The sequence below is a fragment of the Squalius cephalus genome (assembly GCF_949319135.1).
Source record: "Squalius cephalus genome assembly, chromosome: 2".
Classification (NCBI taxonomy): Eukaryota; Metazoa; Chordata; class Actinopteri; order Cypriniformes; family Leuciscidae; genus Squalius; species Squalius cephalus.
The window spans coordinates 7672390-7696993 of NC_137123.1; the positions used below are offsets into that span (position 1 = coordinate 7672390).

General features: G+C 37.6%; 1 protein-coding gene and 1 long non-coding RNA gene across 3 annotated transcripts in view; one reads left to right on the forward strand and one right to left on the reverse strand.

Annotated features, from left to right (window-relative positions):
* LOC307154564 overlaps window positions 1-11049 on the forward strand; it is a 70246-nt gene extending 59197 nt beyond the window's left edge. The window contains exons 3-5 of the long non-coding RNA XR_013820384.1: window positions 7539-8574; window positions 10113-10212; window positions 10432-11049. This is a non-coding gene — a long non-coding RNA (uncharacterized lncRNA). The remainder of the gene's footprint in view (window positions 1-7538; window positions 8575-10112; window positions 10213-10431) is intronic.
* LOC307154527 (polymeric immunoglobulin receptor-like) overlaps window positions 1-21526 on the reverse strand; it is a 104577-nt gene extending 83051 nt beyond the window's left edge. For both annotated transcript variants that reach the window (XM_079864540.1, XM_079864539.1), the window contains exons 1-2: window positions 21371-21526; window positions 20906-21223 (exon numbers count right to left, since the gene is read on the reverse strand). In XM_079864540.1, coding sequence (XP_079720666.1) covers window positions 20906-21223; window positions 21371-21410 — 358 coding nt within the window. In that variant the 5' untranslated portion in view covers window positions 21411-21526. The remainder of the gene's footprint in view (window positions 1-20905; window positions 21224-21370) is intronic.
* Between the last annotated feature and the right edge of the window lie 3078 nt (window positions 21527-24604).

Genomic DNA, 24604 nt, shown 5'->3' on the forward strand with positions numbered 1-24604 from the left:
ACAACCGCACTTCCTACACTCCGTTGCTGCCCCGGAAAAACAAACTGCATCCACTGTTCCTGTAACACTGGGTTCTTTAGAAAACTGAACACGGTAAGCTTTCCCTCACATCCAAAAACACACTTTTTTTGAGACATTCTTGAACAAATCCTATGCAGCGCTGGCTGCCGATGATTTCCTGTTGAAGCGCGTTGATGTGCGCGGTCTCGCTCTCCTCTAGTCGACGTGCTCGCGGGCGAGCTTTTCCGAGAGAAATGCTCATATAAGGAGTTCCACTCTGATCTACGTCATTAGATCCACGATCTAAAAAAAAACAGCCGAAACTTGTGCCAACCCGGAAGTAAGATTTTCAGCATAGAAATTCTCCGTTATTCGTCCAAAATATTTTTTTTAAACTTTGCCCATGTTTAGCATGAGAATCTCTCTCTTTAACACTGTAAACAACTCTGAATACATGAAACACCATTGTACCCCCCCTTTAAAGTTAATGAGATACTTACCCACCCAACACGTTTATCTCACAGTGATCTCTCCATATGACCACAATGTGAGTTCACAGTGAGCTAAAAGTGTAACCGCACTGTGCACTCACTGTGTGCTCATATTATGGACACTAGGGCTGGGCGATTTAAATCGCGATATTGTTATGCGCATCTCGTCAGTAAAGCCGGTTCCTTGATTAGTAGTAAATCGCCATCACCTGCTTTCAGATGAAGCGGCATTTAGGGCTGAGGAGATAATTAAGTGATTAATTTAGTGATGATTGAGCATTATTGAAGACACCTGATGTTAACAAGCAGAATCACTGAAGAAGAAAATCACAAATTGTAAGTTACCATTAAGGTGATGGGTGTTTGCTTTAGTTGGGCTCTAGACCATTATATGTTTACTTTAATATTTACTGTTGTTTGTCTGCTGTTATTGATTTATAACAGTTACATGAACAAAGTAAAATGTTATGTTATAGTGTTGGTTATGTTTTGACATAATCATGCTGTGATCTGAAAAAGGAAACTTTTTGAGATAGTTTGGTTTAACTTGTTAGCAGCAGTTTTGTGATTCTTCAGACTATGATTATTAGTACTTTACTTATAATTCAAAATATTTAATAAACATTTTTCTGATCAATAGACATTCAGATAAATTCATTTAAAACACAGACATCAATAATCAGCCTGTGAATCTCAACAATGGTGACAATAATAAAGCATGTTGCAGTGGCTGCCACCAATCACAACTCATTAATGGCTCCCATCATGCATTGCGGTATGAATAAATTATGATCTGAATTGTCTATTTAATTTACTTTTCCTAATTGAACATTCTGCTCCTCACCATTGTTGAGATGCATAGACTGAATCTTGACATCTGTGTGTGCCTAAAAGAATGATTTTTTTTTTTTTTTTGAACAACTTTTAAGAAATCCTTTATATTATATAAAAAAATTCTGGGCATTTATGCAGATTCACTAACCAACAACATAAATCGAAGTCAGAAAGAAGGATTTTAATAGGGCTGTGCGATATATATCGTGAGATTGTTATGCGCATCTTGTCAGTAAAGCCCGTTCCTTGATTAGTAGTAAATCGCCATCACCTGCTTTCAGATGGAGCGGCATTTAGGGCTGAGGAGATAATTAAGTGATTAATTTAGTGATGATTGAGCATTATTGAAGACACCTGATGTTAACAAGCAGACTCACTGAAGAAGAAAATCACAAATTGTAAGTTACCATTAAGGTGATGGGTGTTTGCTTTAGTTGGGCTCTAGACCATTATATGTTTACTTTAATATTTACTGTTGTTTGTCTGCTGTTATTGATTTATAACAGTTAAATGAACAAAGTAAAATGTTATCTATCTTATAGTGTTGGTTATGCTTTGACATAATCATGCTGTGATCTGAAAAAGGAAACTTATTGAGATAGTTTGGTTTAACTTGTTAGCAGCAGTTTAGTGATTCTTCAGCCTATGATTATCAGTATTTTACTTATAATTCTAAATATTTAATAAACATTGTTATGATCAAAAGACATTCAGATAAACTCATTTAAAACACAGACATCAATAATCAGCCTGTGAATCTCAACAATGGTGACAATAATAAAGCATGTTGCAGTGGCTGCCACCAATCACAACTCATTAATGGCTCCCATCATGCATTGCGGTATGAATAAATTATTATCTGAATTGTCTATGTAATTTACTTTTCCTAATTGCATATCCTGCTCCTCACCATTGTTGAGATGCATAGACTGAATCTTGACATCTGTGTGTGCCTAAAAGAATGATTTTTTTTTAAGCAACTTTTAAGAAATCCTTTATATTATATCAAAAATGCTGGGCATTTATGCAGATTCACTAACCAACAACATAAATCGAAGTCAGAAAGAAGGATTTTAATGAGTTCAGTGATCAAGTTCAAATGATGATTGTCATAATATAACCTACACCATCAAATCACTTTTTTTTTCTTTGTTTATCTGTCAGTTATAACTCAGATACAGCAGCCAAATAAAATCTAAAGTACACATATAATGGTCTAGAGCCCAACTAAAGCAAACACCCATCACCTTAATGGTAACTTACAATTTGTGATTTTCTCCTTCAGTGATTCTGCTTGTTAACATCAGGAGTCTTCAATAATGTTCAATCATCACTAAATTAATCACTTAATTATCTCATTAACTTAAACACTCTTGAGTGTGGACTCATACACTCCCAGGAGTGTTAATTTAACACTGGAGTTTTTGCTGTGAAAGAGCCGTAGTTACCTGACAAGCTGAGCCATATCGCATTAAGTATCGCTGGCGATACGTCCGCGATATTAATGCGATATGGCTCAGCTTGTCAGTTAATTACGGCTCTTTGTAGTAAATGCCGCTTCATCTGAAAGCAGGTGATGGTGATTTACTACTAATCAAGGAACCGGGTTTACTGACGAGATGCGCATAACAATCTCACGATATATATCGCACAGCCCTAGATTTTAATGAGTTCAGTGATCAAGTTCAAATGATGATTGTCATAACATAATCAACATCATCAGATCACTTTATTCTTTGTTCAACTGGTGATTATAATTCAGAAACAACAGCCAAACAAAATCTAAAGTTAATAATATATGACTAAAGCAACCATTGATCGTCATAACGGTAACTTACAATTTGAGATTTTCTCCTTCAGTGATTCTGCTTGTTAACATCAGGTGACTTCAATAATGTTCAATCATCACAAAATTAATCACTTAATTATCTCATTAACTTCAACACTCTTGAGTGTGGACTCATACACTCCCAGGAGTGTTAATTTAACACTGGAGTTTTTGCTGTGTACAAAGAGCCGTAGTTAACTGACAAGCTGAGCCATATCGCATTAATTATCGCTGGCGATACGTCCGTGATATTAATGCGATATGGCTCAGCTTGTCAGTTAACTACGGCTCTTTGTAGTCAATGCCACTCCATCTGAAAGCAGGTGATGGTGATTTACTACTAATCAAGGAACCGGCTTTACTGACGAGATGCGCATGACAATATCGCGATTTAAAGCGCCCAGCCCTAAGACCAAAGAGCCCAACTACAGCAAACACTGACCTCTACAATGGTGACCAAACCAAACTCTTCAAACAAACTTCAACATGTAAACCTCTTAAACATAATTTCTAAACATCGAAACTTCTCGCTATAACTGTCTAAGAATGTTAGGGGGGATAATGTTCTATCAATGTCATCACTAAACATGTTTGAAATGTTTATAGAGAGTGTTATCCTACCTTTTAGGAGAACATTCTGGTTACAAAAATAAAATTAACTACAGAAAATATTACAAGAACATAACATAATGCTCTCAAAACATTCATAGAACAATAACATTTCTAGCTGGGATGAGCTCATATTGTGGTCATAGTTTGAGCACACAGTGAGAGCGCTGTGCGGTTACACTTTTAGAACACTGTGAACTCAGATTGCAGACGTTGTGACCACATGGTGACATCACTGTGAGATCATAGTGTTGACTGGGTAAGTGATTAATTAAGTGATGATTGGGCATTAATGATGAACACCTGCTGTTAACAAGTTCTCAGCAGAGGAGGATTCAACAACTCCATAAACAGCATTACCAGCTTCACTTTTTACTAACCTGGGGTGCGTTTCCCGAAAGCATCGTTGGCCAACTACGGTCGCAAGTTCATCGCAATGTCCATTGAACTCTATTGGTAACGACGGAACTTGCGACCATAGTTGGCCAACGATGCTTTTGGGAAACGCACCCCAGACTGACTTTATTTCTGTCAGACATCTACAGAAGGTCTTATTAAGAATTAACAGAGGTTTAGATGTTGATGATTTATTGAAAATGTATGATCACCATTATAGTGATGAATGTTTCCTTCAGTTGGGCAGTTTGACTCTTCTTGCAAGTTTGTGGTTTTTGTAACAGCTTTTACCAAAACACGTAATTTGTTACAAAGAAAGCCAAAAAAAGATGATCAGGTGATATAGGTTTTAACAGCAGATAGTAAAAAAATGCACTTATATCATCACTGTCCAAAAGTGGTCATTTGATGTTAATAGATTATATTCACTAACAATACTCTCTTGCCAGAGATTGGACATTTTGAATTTTTAAAATACATAATGGGGGATTTTTTTTTTTTTTAAACAAAGACATCAATAATCAGCTTATGAATCTCAACAATGGTGACATGCTTCATGCTGCAATGCATGCTGGGAGTAGGGCTGTGCGATATATATCGTGAGATTGTTATGCGCATCTCGTCAGTAAAGCCGGTTCCTTGATTAGTAGTAAATCACCATCACCTGCTTTCAGATGGAGCGGCATTTAGGGCTGAGGAGATAATTAAGTGATTAATTTAGTGATGATTGAGCATTAATGAAGACACCTGATGTTAACAAGCAGAATCACTGAAGAAGAAAATCACAAATTGTAAGTTACCATTAAGGTGATGGGTGTTTGCTTTAGTTGGGCTCTAGACCATTATATGTTTACTTTAATATTTACTGTTGTTTGTCTGCTGTTATTGATTTATAACAGTTAAATGAACAAAGTAAAATGTTATCTTATAGTGTTGGTTATGTTTTGCCATAATCATGCTGTGATCTGAAAAAGGAAACTTATTGAGATAGTTTGGTTTAACTTGTTAGCTGCAGTTTAGTGGTTCTTCAGCCTATGATTATCAGTACTTTACTTATCATTCAAAATATTTAGTAAACATTGTTCTGATCAAAAGACATTCAGATAAATTCATTTAAAACACAGACATCAATAATCAGCCTGTGAATCTCAACAATGGTGACAATAATAAAGCATGTTGCAGTGGCTGCCACCAATCACCTCATTAATGAACTATTATTCATATTATCAATAAACTCATTAATGGCTCCCATCATGCATTGCGGTATGAATAAATTATGATCTGAATTGTCTATGTAATTTACTTTTCCTAATTGAATATTCTGCTCCTCACCATTGTTGAGATGCATAGACTGAATCTTGACATCTGTGTGTGCCTAAAAGAATGATTTCTTTTTTTTTTTAAGCAACTTTTAAGAAATCCTTTATATTATATCAAAAATGCTGGGCATTTATGCAGATTCACTAACCAACAACATAAATCGAAGTCAGAAAGAAGGATTTTAATGAGTTCAGTGATCAAGTTCAAATGATGATTGTCATAATATAACCAACACCATCAGATCACTTTTTTTTCCTTTATCTGTCAGTTATAACTCAGATACAGCAGCCAAATAAAATCTGAAGTAAACATATAATGGTCTAGAGCCCAACTAAAGCAAACACCCATCGCCTTAATGGTAACTTACAATTTGTGATTTTCTCCTTCAGTGATTCCTCTTTGTTAACATCAGGAGTCTTCAATAATGTTCAATCATCACTAAATTAATCACTTAATTATCTCATTAACTTCAACACTCTTGAGTGTGGACTCATACACTCCCAGGAGTGTTAATTTAACACTGGAGTTTTTGCTGTGTAAAAAGAGCCGTAGTTAACTGACAAGCTGAGCCATATCGCATTAATTATTGCTGGCGATACGTCCGCGATATTAATGCGATATGGCTCAGCTTGTCAGTTAACTACGGCTCTTTGTAGTAAATGCCGCTCCATCTGAAAGCAGGTGATGGTGATTTACTACTAATCAAGGAACCGGCTTTACTGACGAGATGCGCATAACAATCTCACGATATATATCGCACAGCCCTAGCTGGGAGCCACAATAGTATAAAACTCATGGCTCCCAGGATGCATTGCGGCATGAAACATGTCACCATTGTTGAGATTCATATGCTGATTCTTGATGTCTGTGTCTTAGAAAATTGTTTTCCCCTATTATGTATTTAAAAAATTCAAAATGTCCAATCTGTGGCAAGAGAGTATTGTTTGTGAATATAATCTATTAACATCAAATGACCACTTTTGGACAGTGATGATATAAGCGCATCATTCTACTTTTTGTTGTTGAAAACTAGATCACCTGAACATCTTTGCATCTGGCATTCTTTGCAACAAATTACGTGTTTTGGTACAAGCTGTTACAAAAACCATAAACACTCAAAAAATAAGCTAGAGTCAAACTGCCCAACTAAAGGAAACACTCATCACGATAATGGTGATCATACATTTTCAATAAATCGTCAACATCTAAACCTCAATTCTCAATACGAACTTCTGTAGACGTCTGACAGAAATAAAGTCAGTCTGGTTAGTAATAAGTGAAGCTGGTAATGCTGTTTGTGGAGTTGTTTAATCCTCCTCTGCTGAGAACTTGTTAACAGCAGGTGTTCATCATTAATGCCCAATCATCACTTAATTAATCACTTAAGTATCTCATTAACTTTTACTCTGTTTCAGAGTTATTTTAACTCTCTGTAGAGAGGGACCAAATGTTCTCTGAACAGAGTTAATTTTACTCTGGGGATTTTGCTGTGCAGACGCCCACTTCCTCTGAGGGAGAGGGAGAGGGAGAGGGAGAGGGAGAGGGAGAGGGAGAGGGGGGGAGTTAATACATTCCAGTTAAAAGTAAATAAAAAGGGAAGTGAAACTACTTCAAACATGGTTCACACGAACATGACAGAACAAACACATGCAGATAAAACTCAGTATTAGTGTTATTTTAAAGATATTTCTACAGAATTATTCTATTATTTCAAAGCCAAAGCTGTTTTTCAGAACCAGAACGTTTTTAACTGACTTAAAAGTTTAATGAAGTGTCTGTTCACTGTGTCACGGTGTGACAAAAATTAGAGAAAAGACTAAAGTCCTTGTGAATGCAGTGTTGTTGTGGAGACCTCCAGTGGACACCCGTCTCTATTGCACTGCGAATCTGTTGCCATGGCAGCAAGGCCAATTGCCCGATTGACAGCAGGTGTGGAGTAATTACAGAGAGTGTTGTGAGAGGGACACATATTCAGATGGGGCTTTAAAAATAGAGAGGAAGCAGACTGTCGTGTGGTTCTCCTCCCGTGAGATACTGTGTTTGGCTGTTTTGTATTTGAGGCTGGGCTGTGAAGCGGGCGAAGATTGAAGCTGAGAAGTAGAAAGAAGAGAGTGAAGTATTTATCAACGAAAACCCAAGGAATATCGTCAGCAGTGGGGAAGACGTAAAGTGATGAGTATCGGATTCGTTGTTTATATGCACTAACACTGAAGTGGTGTTGAGAGTTTGGAAAGTGTGTGGCACGAGTGAACTAGTTCACCGAGTGAATTGTTGATCTGTCTCCAACTTTTGTCCGCTCATCGCTGAATGTGACGATCGCTGCACCCGTTTTCTGCTGTCTCTGGAGAGAAGTAGAGCCCTTACGAGAGACGAGAGTCGATCTGGTGGGAGAAAGACCGGTGGGTGAGTGCTGGCCCGAATGCACGGTGTGCGAGTGGAATGCAGTGCCTGAAGTGACGATTCACACGGTTTGTGTTATGGAGTGAAGTTCATCGTGTGGAGAAGTAATAGTAGTCTGCTGTGCACTCTCTCCTTACAGTCTTTCACTCGCCGTCTCCAAGGAAGGTTTTGATATATCAAGCGCCCAACTTACCATTTTGAGATAGCCCGGCTCTGTTAATGCTGAATGTTTTATATGCTGTTGAACTGTTAAACCCTGCTACATTGTTACAGTGTACAGCTGAAGTGGAGTGTCTCGCTTAAAGCATCCTCCCCGCCTGGTGGTCTCCGCACGCTCCTAACGAAAGCCGCTGCCCTATTCAGAACGAGAGAAGGTATTGCAGCTGAATGTTTCATCTACGGTTGAACTGTTAAACCCTGCTACATTGTTACAGTGTACAGGTGAAGTGGAGTGTCTCGCTTAAAGCATCCTCCCCGCCTGGTGGTCTCCACACGCTCCTAACGAAAGCCGCTGCCCTGTCCAGAACGAGAGAAGGTATTGCAGCTGAATGTTTCATCTACAGTTGAACTGTTATACCCTGCTACATTGTTACAGTGTACAGCTGAAGCGGAGCGTCTCGCTTAAAGCATCCTCCCTGCCTGGTGGTCTCCACACGCTCCTATCGAAAGTCGCTGCCCTGTTCAGAATGAGAGAAGGTATTGCAGCTGAATGTTTCATATGCTGTTGAATAGTTAAACTAGTGCTGGGCGATTTAAATTGCGATATTGTTATGCGCATCTCGTCAGTAAAGCCGGTTCCTTGATTAGTAGTAAATTGCCATCACCTGCTTTCAGATGGAGCAGCATTTACTACAAAGAGCCGTAGTTAACTGACAAGCTGAGCCATATCGCATTAATATTGCGGACGTATCGCCAGCGATACTTAATGCGATATGGCTCAGCTTGTCAGTTAACTACGGCTCTTTGTACACAGCAAAAACTCCAGTGTTAAATTAACACTCCTGGGAGTGTATGAGTCCACACTCAAGAGTGTTTAAGTTAATGAGATAATTAAGTGATTCATTTATTGATGATTGAACATTATTGAAGACACCTGATGTTAACAAGCAGAATCACTGAAGGAGAAAATCACAAATTGTAAGTTACCGTTATGGCAATCAATAGTTGCTTTAGTTGGACTCTTGACCCATATATTATTAACTTTAGATTTTGTTTGTCTGTTGTTTCTGAATTATACTCACCAGTTGAACAAAGAAAAAAAGTGATCTGATGGTGTTGGTTATGTTATGACAATCATCATTTGAACTTGATCACTGAACTCATTAAAATCCTTCTTTCTGACTTTGATTTATGTTGTTGGTTAGTGAATCTGCATAAATGCCCAATTTTTGATATAATAGAAAGGATTTCTTAAGTTGTTTTAAAAAAAAAATCATTCTTTTAGGCACACACAGATGTCAAGATTCAGTCTATGCATCTCAACAATGGTGACGAGCAGAATATTCAATTAGGAAAAGTAAATTACATAGACAATTCAGATCATAATTTATTCATACCGCAATGCATGATGGGAGCCATTAATGAGTTGTGATTGGTGGCAGCCACTGCAACATGCTTTATTATTGTCACCATTGTTGAGATTCACAGGCTGATTATTGATGTCTGTGTTTTAAATGTATTTATCTGAATGTCTTTTGATCAGAACAATGTTTATTAAATATTTTGAATTATAAGTAAAGTACTGATAATCATAGGCTGAAGAATCACTAAACTGCAGCTAACAAGTTAAACCAAACTATCTCAGTAAGTTTCCTTTTTCAGATCACAGCATGATTATGTCAAAACATAACCAACACTATAAGATAACATTTTACTTTGTTCATTTAACTGTTATAAATCAATAACAGCAGACAAACAACAGTAAATATTAAAGTAAATATATAATGGTCTAGAGCCCAACTAAAGCAAACACCCATCACCTTAATGGTAACTTACAATTTGTGATTTTCTTCTTCAGTGATTCTGCTTGTTAACATCAGGTGTCTTCAATAATGCTCAATCATCACTAAATTAATCACTTAATTATCTCCTCAGCCCTAAATGCCGCTCCATCTGAAAGCAGGTGATGGCGATTTACTACTAATCAAGGAACCGGCTTTACTGACCAGATGCGCATAACAATATCGCGATTTAAATCGCCCAGCCCTAAGTTAAACCCTGCTACCTGGTTATAGCGCACAGCCGAGGTGGAGTGTCTCGCTCAAGGTGTCCTCCCCGCCTGGTGGTCTTCATACGCCCCATCGAAAGCTTCTGCCCTGTTCAGAAAAAGAGAAGGTATTTCAACTGAATGTTTATTGTGCTGTTGAATAGTTAAACCCTGCTACCTGGTTACAGCGCACAGCCGAAGTGGAGTGTTTCGCTCAAAGTGTCCTCCCCACCTGGTGGTCTCCACATGCCCCATTGAAGGCCTCCGCCCTGTTCAGAAAGAGAGAAGGTATCACTGTTGAGCGCTTGTATACCGCTGAACCGTTGAACTCTGTTGTATTGTTGCAGTACACAGCCGAAGGGGAGCGTCTCGCTCAAAGTGTTCTTCTGCCTGGTGGCCCTCCATGCCTACGTTGCAAGCCGCTGCCCCTGTTGAGAAGGAAAAGGAATAGCTGCGGCACGTGCCTCGATCGAAGTGTCTTCCTGTTGTCCAAGGTTCCCTCACGTCTCGGCTAAAGGCCCCCGTTCTAACTGGTTTGGCATAAAGGACACTTACCGGGATATACTTACCTGTTTCCCCTCCTGGCCCGGTCCGCTCGCCATCTGTGTCCCTGTGCTTCGTCCGAGTCTGAGGCAACCGCTCCCTGGGTACTTACCTCTGGGGCAGCATCCGGGACTTGTTCCACTCCTGCCGCCCATGAGTACTTACCTGGTTCCAGTCCGAATGGGGTCCGTATAACCACGACTTCCTCTTGAGTCCTGTAAAGAGTACTTACCCAGTGACCTACCTAGACGGTGTGAGTTTCCTCCTGATCCCTCTCCAACGAGCTGCAGGGCCGCCACGATCGTTCTCCCCTCTACGGTCCAGGGGGCCATCGAATTCCCTCTGGTGACAAGAAAGAAGATTTTAATTAGGATTCTTCAAATTACTGCTCTTAACATAATAAAGAAAACTGTTATTCCTTTATTCCCTTGTCTGTCTGGTCCTTGACACGTTCCTCGAGGTGGTACCCGGTTTCCAGGGGTGGGTGCAGTCTGGCTTGGCCCACCCCGACCTGTGACAACTGCATCAAATTACTTTTACTGATAATGAAAACAGCAGTGGTTTCCATGGTAACTGCATGAATACAGTATTGAATACATCAATTTTAATTTTGCACATTTATAAAATGAGGCGTCACTCACCTTTAATGGCTGATCCACCAATTATAGATTATGATTTATAGATGTTTTAATTTGTTTTCCCCAATTTGATCTTTCATAGACTGGTATTGTACAATGCCTTTGACTAAATGCATTACTGAGAAAGAGCAGCACCGATTTTATACGCCAGTAAAAAACTAAAAATAAATAAAGAACTTTGTGAGTAACACTGGGTTTGAGTGTCATTGTGTGTCTGGAGCTGCTGTGCTGTACTAACAAGTCTTGTTTGTAATGTACTATTGTGTAGTGTACGTTCATTTTTTGTGTTTCCCTGTCATTCGTTCATCGTTCATCGGTGTTTAGTGTCATTGTTAGTGAACTCGACTCGCTCGCAAGGGGATCAAGGTTTGAGACCGACTCGGAGCAGGACTGTTAGGATTAGATTGTGAGTTTTGGAGGCGGAGCAAAGAAGGGATGTGATTGGGTTGATTTCAAATATCAACATTGGCTAACAGCATATTTCAAAAATCACACCTTTAACATATTAAATATTTTCCTCATATTTTGAACTTAATCAGACTTTTCCTGTGTTTATAGTGCTATAATCGGGTCCCAGGTGCATCTATCAACCCTGAAAACATGAAAAGTGACAACCCATTAACTTTGTTTAATTCACTCCCCTTCTGATGTAGAAAGGGGATATTATTATAATATTACCGGCCCTTAATCTGCACGTTTCCACCCGACATTTGGTTTACAAAAGCAACAACAGTGACCAGTTCTAACACAATGGCAAATGTTCCAGCAAAGCATGAAACTGTTCTGTCGTTGCTGCACAGACGAGCACTAAACCATGTCACAGCTGTCTTATAAAGACCTCAGGGAACTGTGTCAACTTGTGTAGAAGTTAAACATGACGGTTCATGTAAGAATTACATGAATCAATTTAACTCCACAACAACTACATACATTATTCACTAACTATTCAGAAACGTCCAGGTGCTTCTAAAACCTCTTCCGGAGTCTCTCTGTAAGGCTTCATTCCCCTACTGGTTATTTCTGATATTGTAGATGAGTGAAATTTTCGTTTGTTATTGTTATCCGAATCTCGTGTAAAGGATCGTCAGCCTTCAGAACAGGGGCCGGGATCAGCAGCTCATTTGCATCTAAAGGGACACACACAAAATATCATATTACATCTTGTGAAAAGGGGCATAATTTGTCACCTTTAAAAACAAATATGCCCTCTTGACATCATGTTTAGCGCTGTATTAAATTGATTACTTGGTCAGTCTGACTGAGCTCAATAATAACAAAAGTTTTGGGCGGGACTATCGGTTTGTCTGACCAATGAAAAGATTTTGAGTGAATAGCGTTTGATGATGCTACACTCTTAAAAGAGATGTGTTAAAAAACAACACACAGCATGTGTTGATGGTATTTTGACACATGTTGTGTTGTGTATATTTTTAACACACAATGTGTGTTAAAATGTAACTCTGGATAGAATAGCACTGGGTGGAGGAGAGTTTGTGTTTATGAAAAAAATTATAGGTATTTTTATATGGTATCCCATAAAATGCTCTAAAATATATAAAACAATACATTCAAATAAATAAATTCAATCTTAATTCATGAAAACTTAAAGATTAATGGGTGTTTTTTGCAGCCAATCACATCATGCCTCTTTTTCAATGTCTTTTTCAAATGCTGCTTTCACTTGTTATTAATAACCAGATTAACTTTATTTCTGTCAGACTCTACAGAAGCTCTTATTGAGAATTAACAGGTTTTGGTGTTGATGATTCATTGAATGTTTCATTTAAAGTCACCAGAATCGTGATTAGTGTCAGCTTTATTTGGGCTCTTGACCCTTGACTCTTTAACATTAGTTTACTCTGATTGCTGTAAAAGTGTGTTTATTTGAACACATTTGAAACAGCAGAAATAATCATGAGAAAAACATGCTCAGATAATAATATTATCACTATGAACATGTAAAAATGTTAAGCTAAGCAAGAGTTAAATATTTGAAAGATTAGTGTACTTTTAAAAGGATTATCATATTACAATTAGCTTCAAATTATTTTTAAATACCGTTCGTACAGGACTTTACAGACTATGGTAACAAACAGACATCAAGCATCCGCGTATGAATCTCAACAATGGTGAAAAACGAAAAGCTTCATGCCGCAATTCATGCTGGGTGCCACCATACACATCTCATCCATGACTCCCAGCATGCATTGCGGCATGAAGCTTTTCGTTTGTCACCATTGTTGAGATTCATACGCGGATTCTTGAGGTCTGTATTTGTCTAGCTTCTGCTGCAGATTACAATTTTTGGAAAACATGTTTTAATATGATGGATAGCATGATGTAGTATCACAAGATTGCTATAAATAACAGCACATAAATAAATTAAATGCGCACCATCCATATACTCATAAACTTGATCAGATCAGCACTTGTTCATTATGACATCATCAAGAAACATCTGATCATATTATCTCTTGCCAAATGTATTTTATTAAAATACATTAAAAGTAGCCAGAAAAAAACTAAAAGAAGAGTAAAGGGTCAAGAGCTCAAATAAAGGAGCCATTAATCACGATTCTGGTGACTTCAAATAAAACATTCAGTGACGCATCAACATCTAAACTCAGTTAATTCTCAATAAGAGCTTGTCTATGTAGATTCATGATGTCTAAAACATCCAAATGTTCAAACAAACTCTTTATTAAACGTCACTGGACTCCATAAACACAAGTTAACAATACGTTTCAGTGTTCGTCCAAACACTCAGTTGTAAAAACACAGAAAGTGACTCTGGCAAATACACACCGACTACAGTCACATGTGACACATATCTGACACAAGTTGTGTAACTATAACACATTAGTGTGTAAAAGGTTTTAACACACTTCTGTGTTAAGAACAATAACACACTGATTGAGTTAAAAGTAACACAAAATGTGTTGTCCTTAACTAGACACACAGGTGTGTTAAGATATAACACAGGTTGTGTTGTTTTAACACATCCATTTTAAGAGTGTTTTAATTGGTCACATATATGACATCTATGACACAAATTGTGTGATTTATGACACATTAGTGTGTTAAATATTTTAACACACTCACTGTGTTAAGAACAATAACACACTGGTTGAGTTAAAAGTAACACAAAATGTGTTGTCCTTAACTAGACACACAGGTGTGTTAAGATATAACACAGGTTGTGTTGTTTTTAACACACCCGTTTTAAGAGTGTATGAGACATAAAATACACACTTCACCTTTAGATCAAAAATTGAAAGTTTGATCTCAGATTAAATCTAGATGATCCAGTCAAACTATATAAGAAAAGATAAGTTTTTAAGATTCAGGTCATTTTTATTTTCATATTGATTTTCACATTCAAAGATTCAAAGCAGTTTTACAGAAACTATTGTGCTATTGTCTTATGCCTTAAATCCAAGCAACAACAAAAAAGTAAGCAACTGTGGCAAAAAAAACAAAAAAAAAACAAAAACAACAACAACAAAAAAAAAACCTGCATAAAATGTTTAAAGAAACAAACAGACTCATCTAGGTGATTTTTTTCCCTGTGACATTACAATGAACATTTGTCATTCACTTGGAGCTCAATGTGTGTCATATTTACTGCACATCTGCCTGTCCTTTTAAATTAATCATTTTATACACATTCTCTGCTGTGGAGATTCAACTGATGAGACGGATGAGGAGGAGGGTGTTGATGATGGTGGTGGTGATGGTGGAGATGATGATGAAGATGGTGAGTATGGTGGTGATGATGGTGGAGATGATGAGTATGGTGGTGATGGTGGAGATGATGATGAAGATGAGTATGGTGGAGATGATGATGATGAAGATGATGAGTATGGTGGTGATGATGGTGGAGATGATGAGTATGGTGGTGATTGTGAAGATGATGAAGATGAGTATGGTGGTGATGATTGTGATGACAAAGTTTTTCTGTGATATATTGTCTCTACAACACAGAAAATACAGCATAACAAACAGGTAAATAAAGTGTTTTCCAGTAGTTTTCTTAAATTCTTTGCACTGTCAAGCAACATGATAAACAACACGGTCTGCTGAAGGGAAGTTAGTGACCTTAGATACTTGCATTATGACTAATTTCACAGAGAAAATCATCCGTACCTGTAACATTGATCAGGACTCGTGTGATGAAGATCTTGTGTCCTTGATCAGACTGAACTCCAAACCAGTATTCTGAATCTTCTTCAGTCACATGACTGATGCTTCCCGTCAGGAGATGCTGTTCTCTGTCATCATACAGCCGGATCTTTCCCTCATCCCTCCATCTTCTGCTCTCCTTCACAGACGTCTCTTTAGCACAGAGATCAGCTCCAGATCTCCAGCACAGAAACTTCACATCACGAATGTGGGATTGTGGGTATTTGCAGCTGATGTTCACAGATCCTCCTGCAGAAGCTGATAGACTGATGTTCTTCACACAACAATCCTCTGTTTAAGATCCAGATAAAGTGCAGCAATGTTACAATCACCAGATATATTCATGGATTCTGTCAAATAATGCATAAATGACTGAAAGCAGCTCACCCTTCCCAGTCAACACTATGATCTCACAGTGATGTCACCATGTGGTCACAACGTCTGCAATCTGAGTTCACAGTGTTCTAAAAGTGTAACTTCACAGCGCTCTCACTGTGTGCTCAAACTATGACCACAATATGAGCTCATCCCAGCTAGAAATGTTATTGTTCTATGAATGTTTTGAGAGCATTATGTTATGTTCTTGTAATATTTTCTGTAGTTAATTTTATTTTTGTAACCAGAATGTTCTCCTAAAAGGTAGGATAACACTCTCTATAAACATTTCAAACATGTTTAGTGATGACATTGATAGAACATTATCCCCCCTAACATTCTTAGACAGTTATAGCGGGAAGTTTCGATGTTTAGAAATTATGTTTAAGAGGTTTACATGTTGAAGTTTGTTTGAAGAGTTTGGTCACCATTGTAGAGGTCAGTGTTTGCTGTAGTTGGGCTCTTTGGTCTTAGGGCTGGGCGCTTTAAATCGCGATATTGTCATGTGCATCTCGTCAGTAAAGCCGGTTCCTTGATTAGTAGTAAATCACCATCACCTGCTTTCAGATGGAGCGGCATTTACTACAAAGAGCCGTAATTAACTGACAAGCTGAGCCATATCGCATTAATATCGCGGACGTATCGCCAGCGATAATTAATGCGATATGGCTCAGCTTGTCAGTTAACTACGGCTCTTTCACAGCAAAAACTCCAGTGTTAAATTAACACTCCTGGGAGTGTATGAGTCCACACTCAAGAGTGTTTAAGTTAATGAGATAATTAAGTGATTAATTTAGTGATGATTGAGCATTATTGAAGACACCTGATGTTAACAAGCAGAATCACTGAAGGAGAAAATCACAAATTGTAAGTTACCATTAAGGTGATGGGTGTTTGCTTTAGTTGGGCTCTAGACCATTATATGTGTACTTTAGATTTTATTTGGCTGCTGTATCTGAGTTATAACTGACAGATAAACAAAGAAAAAAAAAGTGATCTGATGGTGTAGGTTATATTATGACAATCATCATTTGAACTTGATCACTGAACTCATTAAAATCCTTCTTTCTGACTTCGATTTATGTTGTTGGTTAGTGAATCTGCATAAATGCCCAGAATTTTTTTATATAATATAAAGGATTTCTTAAAAGTTGTTCAAAAAAAAAAAAAAAAAAAAAAATCATTCTTTTAGGCACACACAGATGTCAAGATTCAGTCTATGCATCTCAACAATGGTGAGGAGCAGAATATTCAATTAGGAAAAGTAAATTACATAGACAATTCAGATCATAATTTATTCATACCGCAATGCATGATGGGAGCCATTAATGAGTTGTGATTGGTGGCAGCCACTGCAACATGCTTTATTATTGTCACCATTGTTGAGATTCACAGGCTGATTATTGATGTCTGTGTTTTAAATGAATTTATCTGAATGTCTTTTGATCAGAACAATGTTTATTAAATATTTAGAATTATAAGTAAAATACTGATAATCATAGGCTGAAGAATCACTAAACTGCAGCTAACAAGTTAAACCAAACTACCTCAATAAGTTTCCTTTTTCAGATCACAGCATGATTATGTCAAAACATAACCAACACTATAAGATAACATTTTACTTTGTTCATTTAACTGTTATAAATCAATAACAGCAGACAAACAACAGTAAATATTAAAGTAAACATATAATGGTCTAGAGCCCAACTAAAGCAAACACCCATCACCTTAATGGTAACTTACAATTTGTGATTTTCTTCTTCAGTGATTCTGCTTGTTAACATCAGGTGTCTTCAATAATGCTCAATCATCACTAAATTAATCACTTAATTATCTCCTCAGCCCTAAATGCCGCTCCATCTGAAAGCAGGTGATGGTGATTTACTACTAATCAAGGAACCGGCTTTACTGACGAGATGCGCATAACAATCTCACGATATATATCGCACAGCCCTAGCTCAATGTAAATGATTGATGGCAACATGATGGTGGAAGAGGGCTGGGAGGACTGTAGCTGTGTGGCAATGTCGTTCTCCAACTCTCCAAAGGTAAATGGTGCACCACTCAGCACAATGTCCAGATACTTTGCCCGGTACATGCTGGAATCTCCTGCTGGCATCCATAGGCCGATGTTTTTCAGCCCACTCCAAAAATGATGTCTGGTGGCAATATTCCTAAACCTCCTCCACAAAACCCTCAATTTCCCAGTCCAAAAGGTGAGTTTATAAAACATACATCTCTAGCCACAACAACGTTGACAACAAGGCCAGACCATGAATAAGTGCAATTGTGTTGGGTTAATGTCAGTCCAAATGAGCGGGTGATTGGCTGCAGGTGCAAGTGATCAGAGTGTGAGTGGGAGACTGTGGGTGTGTCTCAATCAGCTCCCTATTTCAGTAGTCAGGACACTGATTAGGGAGTCAGACATTTTAAGGGTTGTCTCAAATTGCAAAATCCTACCAGTGCACGGAAATGTTTGCTCCCTAAATGTCCCACAATGCACTGTTAAAACCAGGAAGCATCAATGCTCACTATGTTCCCTTAATGGAAGTTCACAAATCACATGAACCAACTCACTACACATAATGACACAAGCTAGATGTTTGGAATGAACATAATCAAGCATTTAGAATGGATCTATGCCTGAAATATTGTACGTATAAGTAACAAGCAAATTATTTGTTATAATGGACTTTAAATAACATCAGAAGGACAGTGATGTTGCACAATGGGGACTTGGCAATCAGTGTCCCAATGTGTAGTAAGCAAGGGTACTTACTAGGGCTGGGCGATTTAAATCGCGATAGTGTTATGCGCATCTCGTCAGTAAAGCCGGTTCCTTGATTTAGTAGTAAATCACCATCACCTGTTTTCAGATGAAGTGGCATTTAGGGCTGAGGAGATAATTAAGTGATTAATTTAGTGATGATTGAGCATTATTGAAGACACCTGATGTTAACAAGCAGAATCACTGAAGAAGAAAATCCCAAATTGTAAGTTACCATTAAGGTGATGGGTGTTTGCTTTAGTTGGGCTCTAGACCATTATATGTTTACTTTAATATTTACTGTTGTTTGTCTGCTGTTATTGATTTATAACAGTTAAATGAACAAAGTAAAATGTTATCTTATAGTGTTGGTTATGTTTTGACATAATCATACTGTGATCTGAAAAGTGAAACATATTAAGATAGTTTGGTTTAACTTGTTAGCAGCAGTTTTGTGATTTTTCAGTATATGATTATCAGGACTTTAGTTATAATTTAAAATATTTAATAAACATTGCTCTTATCAAACAGACGTTCAGACATCAATAATCAGCCTGTGAATCTCAACAATGGTGGTGACAATAATAAAGCATGTTGCAGTGGCTGCCACCAATCACAACTCATTAATGGCTCCCATCATGCATTGCGGTATGAATAAATTATGATCTGAATTGTCTATGTAATTTACTTTTCCTCATTGAATATTCTGCACCTCACCATTGTTGAGATGCATAGACTGAATCTTGACATCTGTGTATGCCTAAAAGAATGACTTTTTTTTAAACAAGTTTTAAGAAATCCTTTATATTATATCAAAAATTCTGGCCATTTATTCAGATTCACAGTTATGCTGTAACCAACAACATAAATCGAATTCAGAAAGAAAGATCTTAATGAGCTCAGTGATCAAGTTCAAATGATGATTGTCATAATATAACCAACAAAGATCACTTTTTTTTCTTTGTTCAACTGGCGGTTTTAACTCAGATACAACCGCCAAACAAAATCTAAAGTGCACATGAAAGGGTCTAGAGCCCAACTAAAGCAACTACCCATCACAATAATGGTAACTTACAATTTGCGATTTTCTCCTTCAGCGATTCTACTTGTTAACATCAGGTGTCTTCAATAATGCTCAATCATCACTAAATTAATCACTTAGTTATCTCATTAACGTAAACAGTCTTGAGTGTGGACTCATACACTCCCAGGGGTGTTAATTTAACACTGGAGGTTTTGCTGTATACAAAGAGCCGTAGTTAACTGACAAGCTGAGCCATATCGCATTAAATATCGCTGGCGATACGTCCGCGATATTGATGTGATTTGGCTCAGCTTGTCAGTTAACTACGGCTCTTTGTAGTAAATGCCGCTTCATCTGAAAGCAGGTGATGGTGATTTACTACTAATCAAGGAACCGGCTTTACTGATGAGATGCGCATAACAATATCGCGATTTAAATCGCCCAGCCCTAGTACTTACTGTCCTTACCAGTGCCCAAATTTATGTACATGATATACTCATTCACCACATAGGAAGCTGATTTAGATGCACCCTCAGAGTGTGAAAGAGGCAGAGTGTGCATGTGACAGAAGAAAAAAAAAAAAAAAAAAAAAACTCTAACACTCTAACAACCACATTAATCTGCATATCATTTAAAAATAACTGTCCAATACAAAGCTAACATGTGAGGGTGGCCTTAAGAGGAGATTTTGTAATTTTTAATGCACTATGGTTAGTTACATAGACACACACACACAGGTTTCAATGTTTTATGGGGACTTTCCATAGACAATGATTTTTACACCGTACAAACTATCCCATAAACCTAACGTTCTTACATAAAAAAAGAAAAAGGTGAAAAATGTTACTCATTGGACCAAAACATTTCCCCATAACGTAGGTCAACGTTACCCGAGATCCACTTTCCTGCAGAGTTTAGCTTCAACCTTGATTAATCTCACATGCATCTAGCTTTCTGGTAATCCTGAAGACCTTGATTAGCTTGTTCTGGTGGATTGGAGCTAAACTCTGCAGGAGAGTGAGTCTCTGAACATCGAGGGCCAGAGTGGAGGACCCCTGACGTAGGGAATACCTGAATAACAACTCTCATTTTGTTCTCAATAAACAAATATCTGATCACTTTGCTGTTGGCACCATTTAAGAATATTTTATGAGTGTTACACCAGGAGACAAATAAAGGTTATTTATGGCATCTTTTATGAGTTACACATGTGAATGTCAGTAATTACAGTCAGCGTTGAGTATTGTGATGTTGTGGAGATCATCATGAGTTTGAGGGTCTCAGTTACTCACCTGTTAAAACCTTCAGATTCACTTCAGTGTATAAATCTATTCCAACTCTTTCAGTTCCACAGTAGTTCGTCCCAGAATCCAATCTTCTCAGATCTCTGATGGTCACAGTGAAGACTTCTGATCTTGTGTCGTCATACAGAGAGAATCTTCCAGACTGAACCCATTTATTTTTAGTATCAGTCTTGATTCTGTCTGTGCACTCTGACCACTGACCTTTACAAAAATACTTTATATAATCTGAATATCCTTTATCATATTTGCATTTGATCGTGACTCCTCCTCCTGAATATCCTGTCACACTCATGGAGCTCACGACACCTACAACAAACCAGCATTAAAACACTTTAATATACACTGAAATTAACTTTCTTCAACAGTCAATAGAACAACATGAACTGAAGTTAAAGACTCTCCTCATCAATTCTGTGCTGTTTTTCATGATTTACTCTGAGTTCAGATTCTTACCAGGAATCATCAGCAGAGTGAAAGTCCAGATGATCTTCATTATTCTCTCTTATTAAATGATCTTCTCTGTTGTTAGTAGATTCAGTTCTTCTGAAGCTCTCGATGTGTGTTCAGAAGAGTTTTGAGTGTTTCTTTCCTGGTTACATGTTTAACATGAAGAGCTGAATGTGACAGAGACGCCCACTTCCCCTGAGAGAGAGAGAGAGAGAGAGAGAGAGAGAGAGAGAGAGAGAGAGAGAGAGAGAGTTATAAATCGAGAAGTGTAAGTAATACTTCACACATGCTTCATCTGACAATGACATTTGATGGAAACATACGCGAACAACAGCAGTTCAGTCTCAGAGAGATTGGCATGGTAATGGACGTGGCAATGTTTATGTATTTGGTCTTATCTTCTGTTGATTTTTGCTGCTACTGCCAGTACATTCACAGACATGCTTCTGCAGAAAATATAACATACATGAAATAACCCCCCAACAAAGCAGGAGACACAATAAATAGACAATACAAGCCAAGACAATCTCTCCTGGTCAGACAATACCACAGCTACTGTCAAAAAGGCCAATCAGCGTACTTTCTGCAAGTCCTAAAGAAGAACAATCTATGTAGGAAACTGCTCTACTGCTCAGCAATAAAGAGCACTCTAACATACTGCACTGTAAGACCTTACCAGGCTTTTTTTACTGTGAAATACTGGCAACACTGTTGTCAGTAATTTACGGTTAATTGTACAGTTCTTTACTGTAATCTCTAGTATGTTACTGTAAAAATGCACAAAATTAAAACTCGAGTTAACTAATTTCACTTGCAGAAACCGACTGCCTTAAATTGACCAACTGTAATTTAAACGTATTAACTACAATTTATAATGCACAAATAATGTGAGCAAAGTATTACTGTGAACTAGTGATGGCAGTCTGACACTGAAGCTTTGATACGTGCTTCAAACCATTAACCACAATTCTATTTGAAGCACTGCTCCGAAGGTTGCTTTGGTACGGAAAAATCACGTGACATATGACGTCCGAAGCAGCAACTGTTTCATTCTCTGAATGAATCACCTGAGTGGTTCGCAGCACGTGGTACATGCGTGCACTAGATTTATTTCACTCGTCTTAAAGCCTCCTTCCACAGCCGGGATAGCCTTGGCACTTCACCAGACGAGGTCACTGTAACTGAAGCTTTGAGTAATGAACCCATTTTCAAAACAATTCTTCTAAGTGGTTCAGTGCTTCACCAAAGCTTCATTTGCCCATCACTACTGTGAACTTATTTCATTTGAGACCACTAAAAAAATATTGAACATAAAAATATTTCCACTGGACCAGCAACTACACAGTCACTGTCTGTTAAATAAAGCAACATGCAGTGTATCATCAATGCTTGTAGATCTTCTCCTGGACTGAAGCACAGGCTCTACTCTTCAGCACAATGGTGACCCAAAAAATACATTTTACAGTAAACCAGTTTCATAACTTACAGTTTATTACTGTTAAAATACATTTTATGGGTGTGTCTTTTTATCTTACACTGTTAACCCTTTCAACACCACAGGAAAATCCACACTACAAAGAGTAAAAGTAACATTGAGACAGTGTTGCAGTGAGATAATTAAGTGAATATGGTAGTGATTGTTGAGCATTAGTGATGAACACCTGCTGTTAACAAGCAGAATCACTGAAGGAAAGAGGAACACAAGAACAGAAAATAGAGATTTTTACATTATACATTATACATTATTACACTTATTATTACCCAGTATGACTTTATTTCTGTCACACATTTACATAAGTTATTATTGAGATGTTTAATTGAAAATATTTTGTTTGAAGTTACCATTATAGAGATCAGTGCTTGCTTTAGTTGGGTTCTGGACTCTTGACTTTTTAACACTAGTTTCTCTCTTGCTGCTTGAATTGTGTTTTAGTAGGTCACACTTGTGCTCACACTCATACAGTTTGTTGTATTGATTATAATGACAAAAAGTCATATAGCCTGTTTATTCACTAATCTCGTTCAGTTTATTCCTCTATCAAAAGTGTTTCATTACCAGCACTATGAAACTACAGTAATGAGTTACATTGACACATTGTTTTCACACATTACGCACAACCAAAGAAACAGAGCTATATTGTCTTGTAGAAACACAGAGATATCAAAAATATGCACGTCTCTCAACAATGGTGGCAATAATTTTGTTATTTATTCATTCATGCAGCAGTGCATGCTGGGAGTTTTATTCTATCCTGGAACCCAGCATGCATTGTGACATGAAACTTTTGATTGTCACCATTGTTGAGATTCATGTGCTGATTGTTGATGTCTGAGTGTGTCTGAGTCAAGCAGGAGATCAAAATGTTTTAATGCAATATATGATTTTGATATTCTTCAGAATAACTGATTACAGAAACATTGCTGTATTTCATGTTGTAGATTAACATATATATGATAATTATTACATTCTGATAAATTCATAGCTTACACAGTGAATCAGACATGTCCAGGATGATTATGCCATCATCTCTACAGTCAAAAACACCTGATCAACTTTCTCTTGGCTTTTTCTTGCCATAACAAATGTGTTTTAAAAACTCACAGTTACAGCAGCCAGAGAGAAACTAATGTTATAGTCAAGTCAAGTCAAGTCATCTTCATTTATATAGCGCTTTTAACAATGTAGATTGTTTCAAAGCAGCTTTACAGAGATAAGCGTATAATTTAAGGTAACAGAGATTGTTTTGGCTTTATAGCAGAGTTAAGTTATTTCCATCTAAAGTTAGTTTTGATTGATTCGCTTCCGTCGCAACAATCATTTGTTATTAAATTAGGGGCCGCTAAGACGACACCATTCTCTCTACATAGACTTTAAACGCGAACCTGTGATAAACGCTGATGGCGTTCACATGCGCATTTAGAATGAGTTCTATAGTTATGTGCGTTTGAATATATGTGCGCAGGTTTGGAATTCCCTACAAACCAAGCCTAAACAAAATACTGGCGTTTCCTTATAATTTTTGATAAAGAATTTTATTTTATTTTATCAATTCGGGGTAGATACGCGAATTGAGTTTCCCGACGACGCTTTATCTGTAGAGTAGGAAAGGGATCCTCCATAGGGAGAGACTAGTTGGCACTTCAGCACTACGTTGTCATCGGGTCCAGGCGAAGGTCCTTCATCAGATCTGGATACGGCCTGGATCCGGCAGGCTGCGGGAAAACTTCGGGATAAACAAA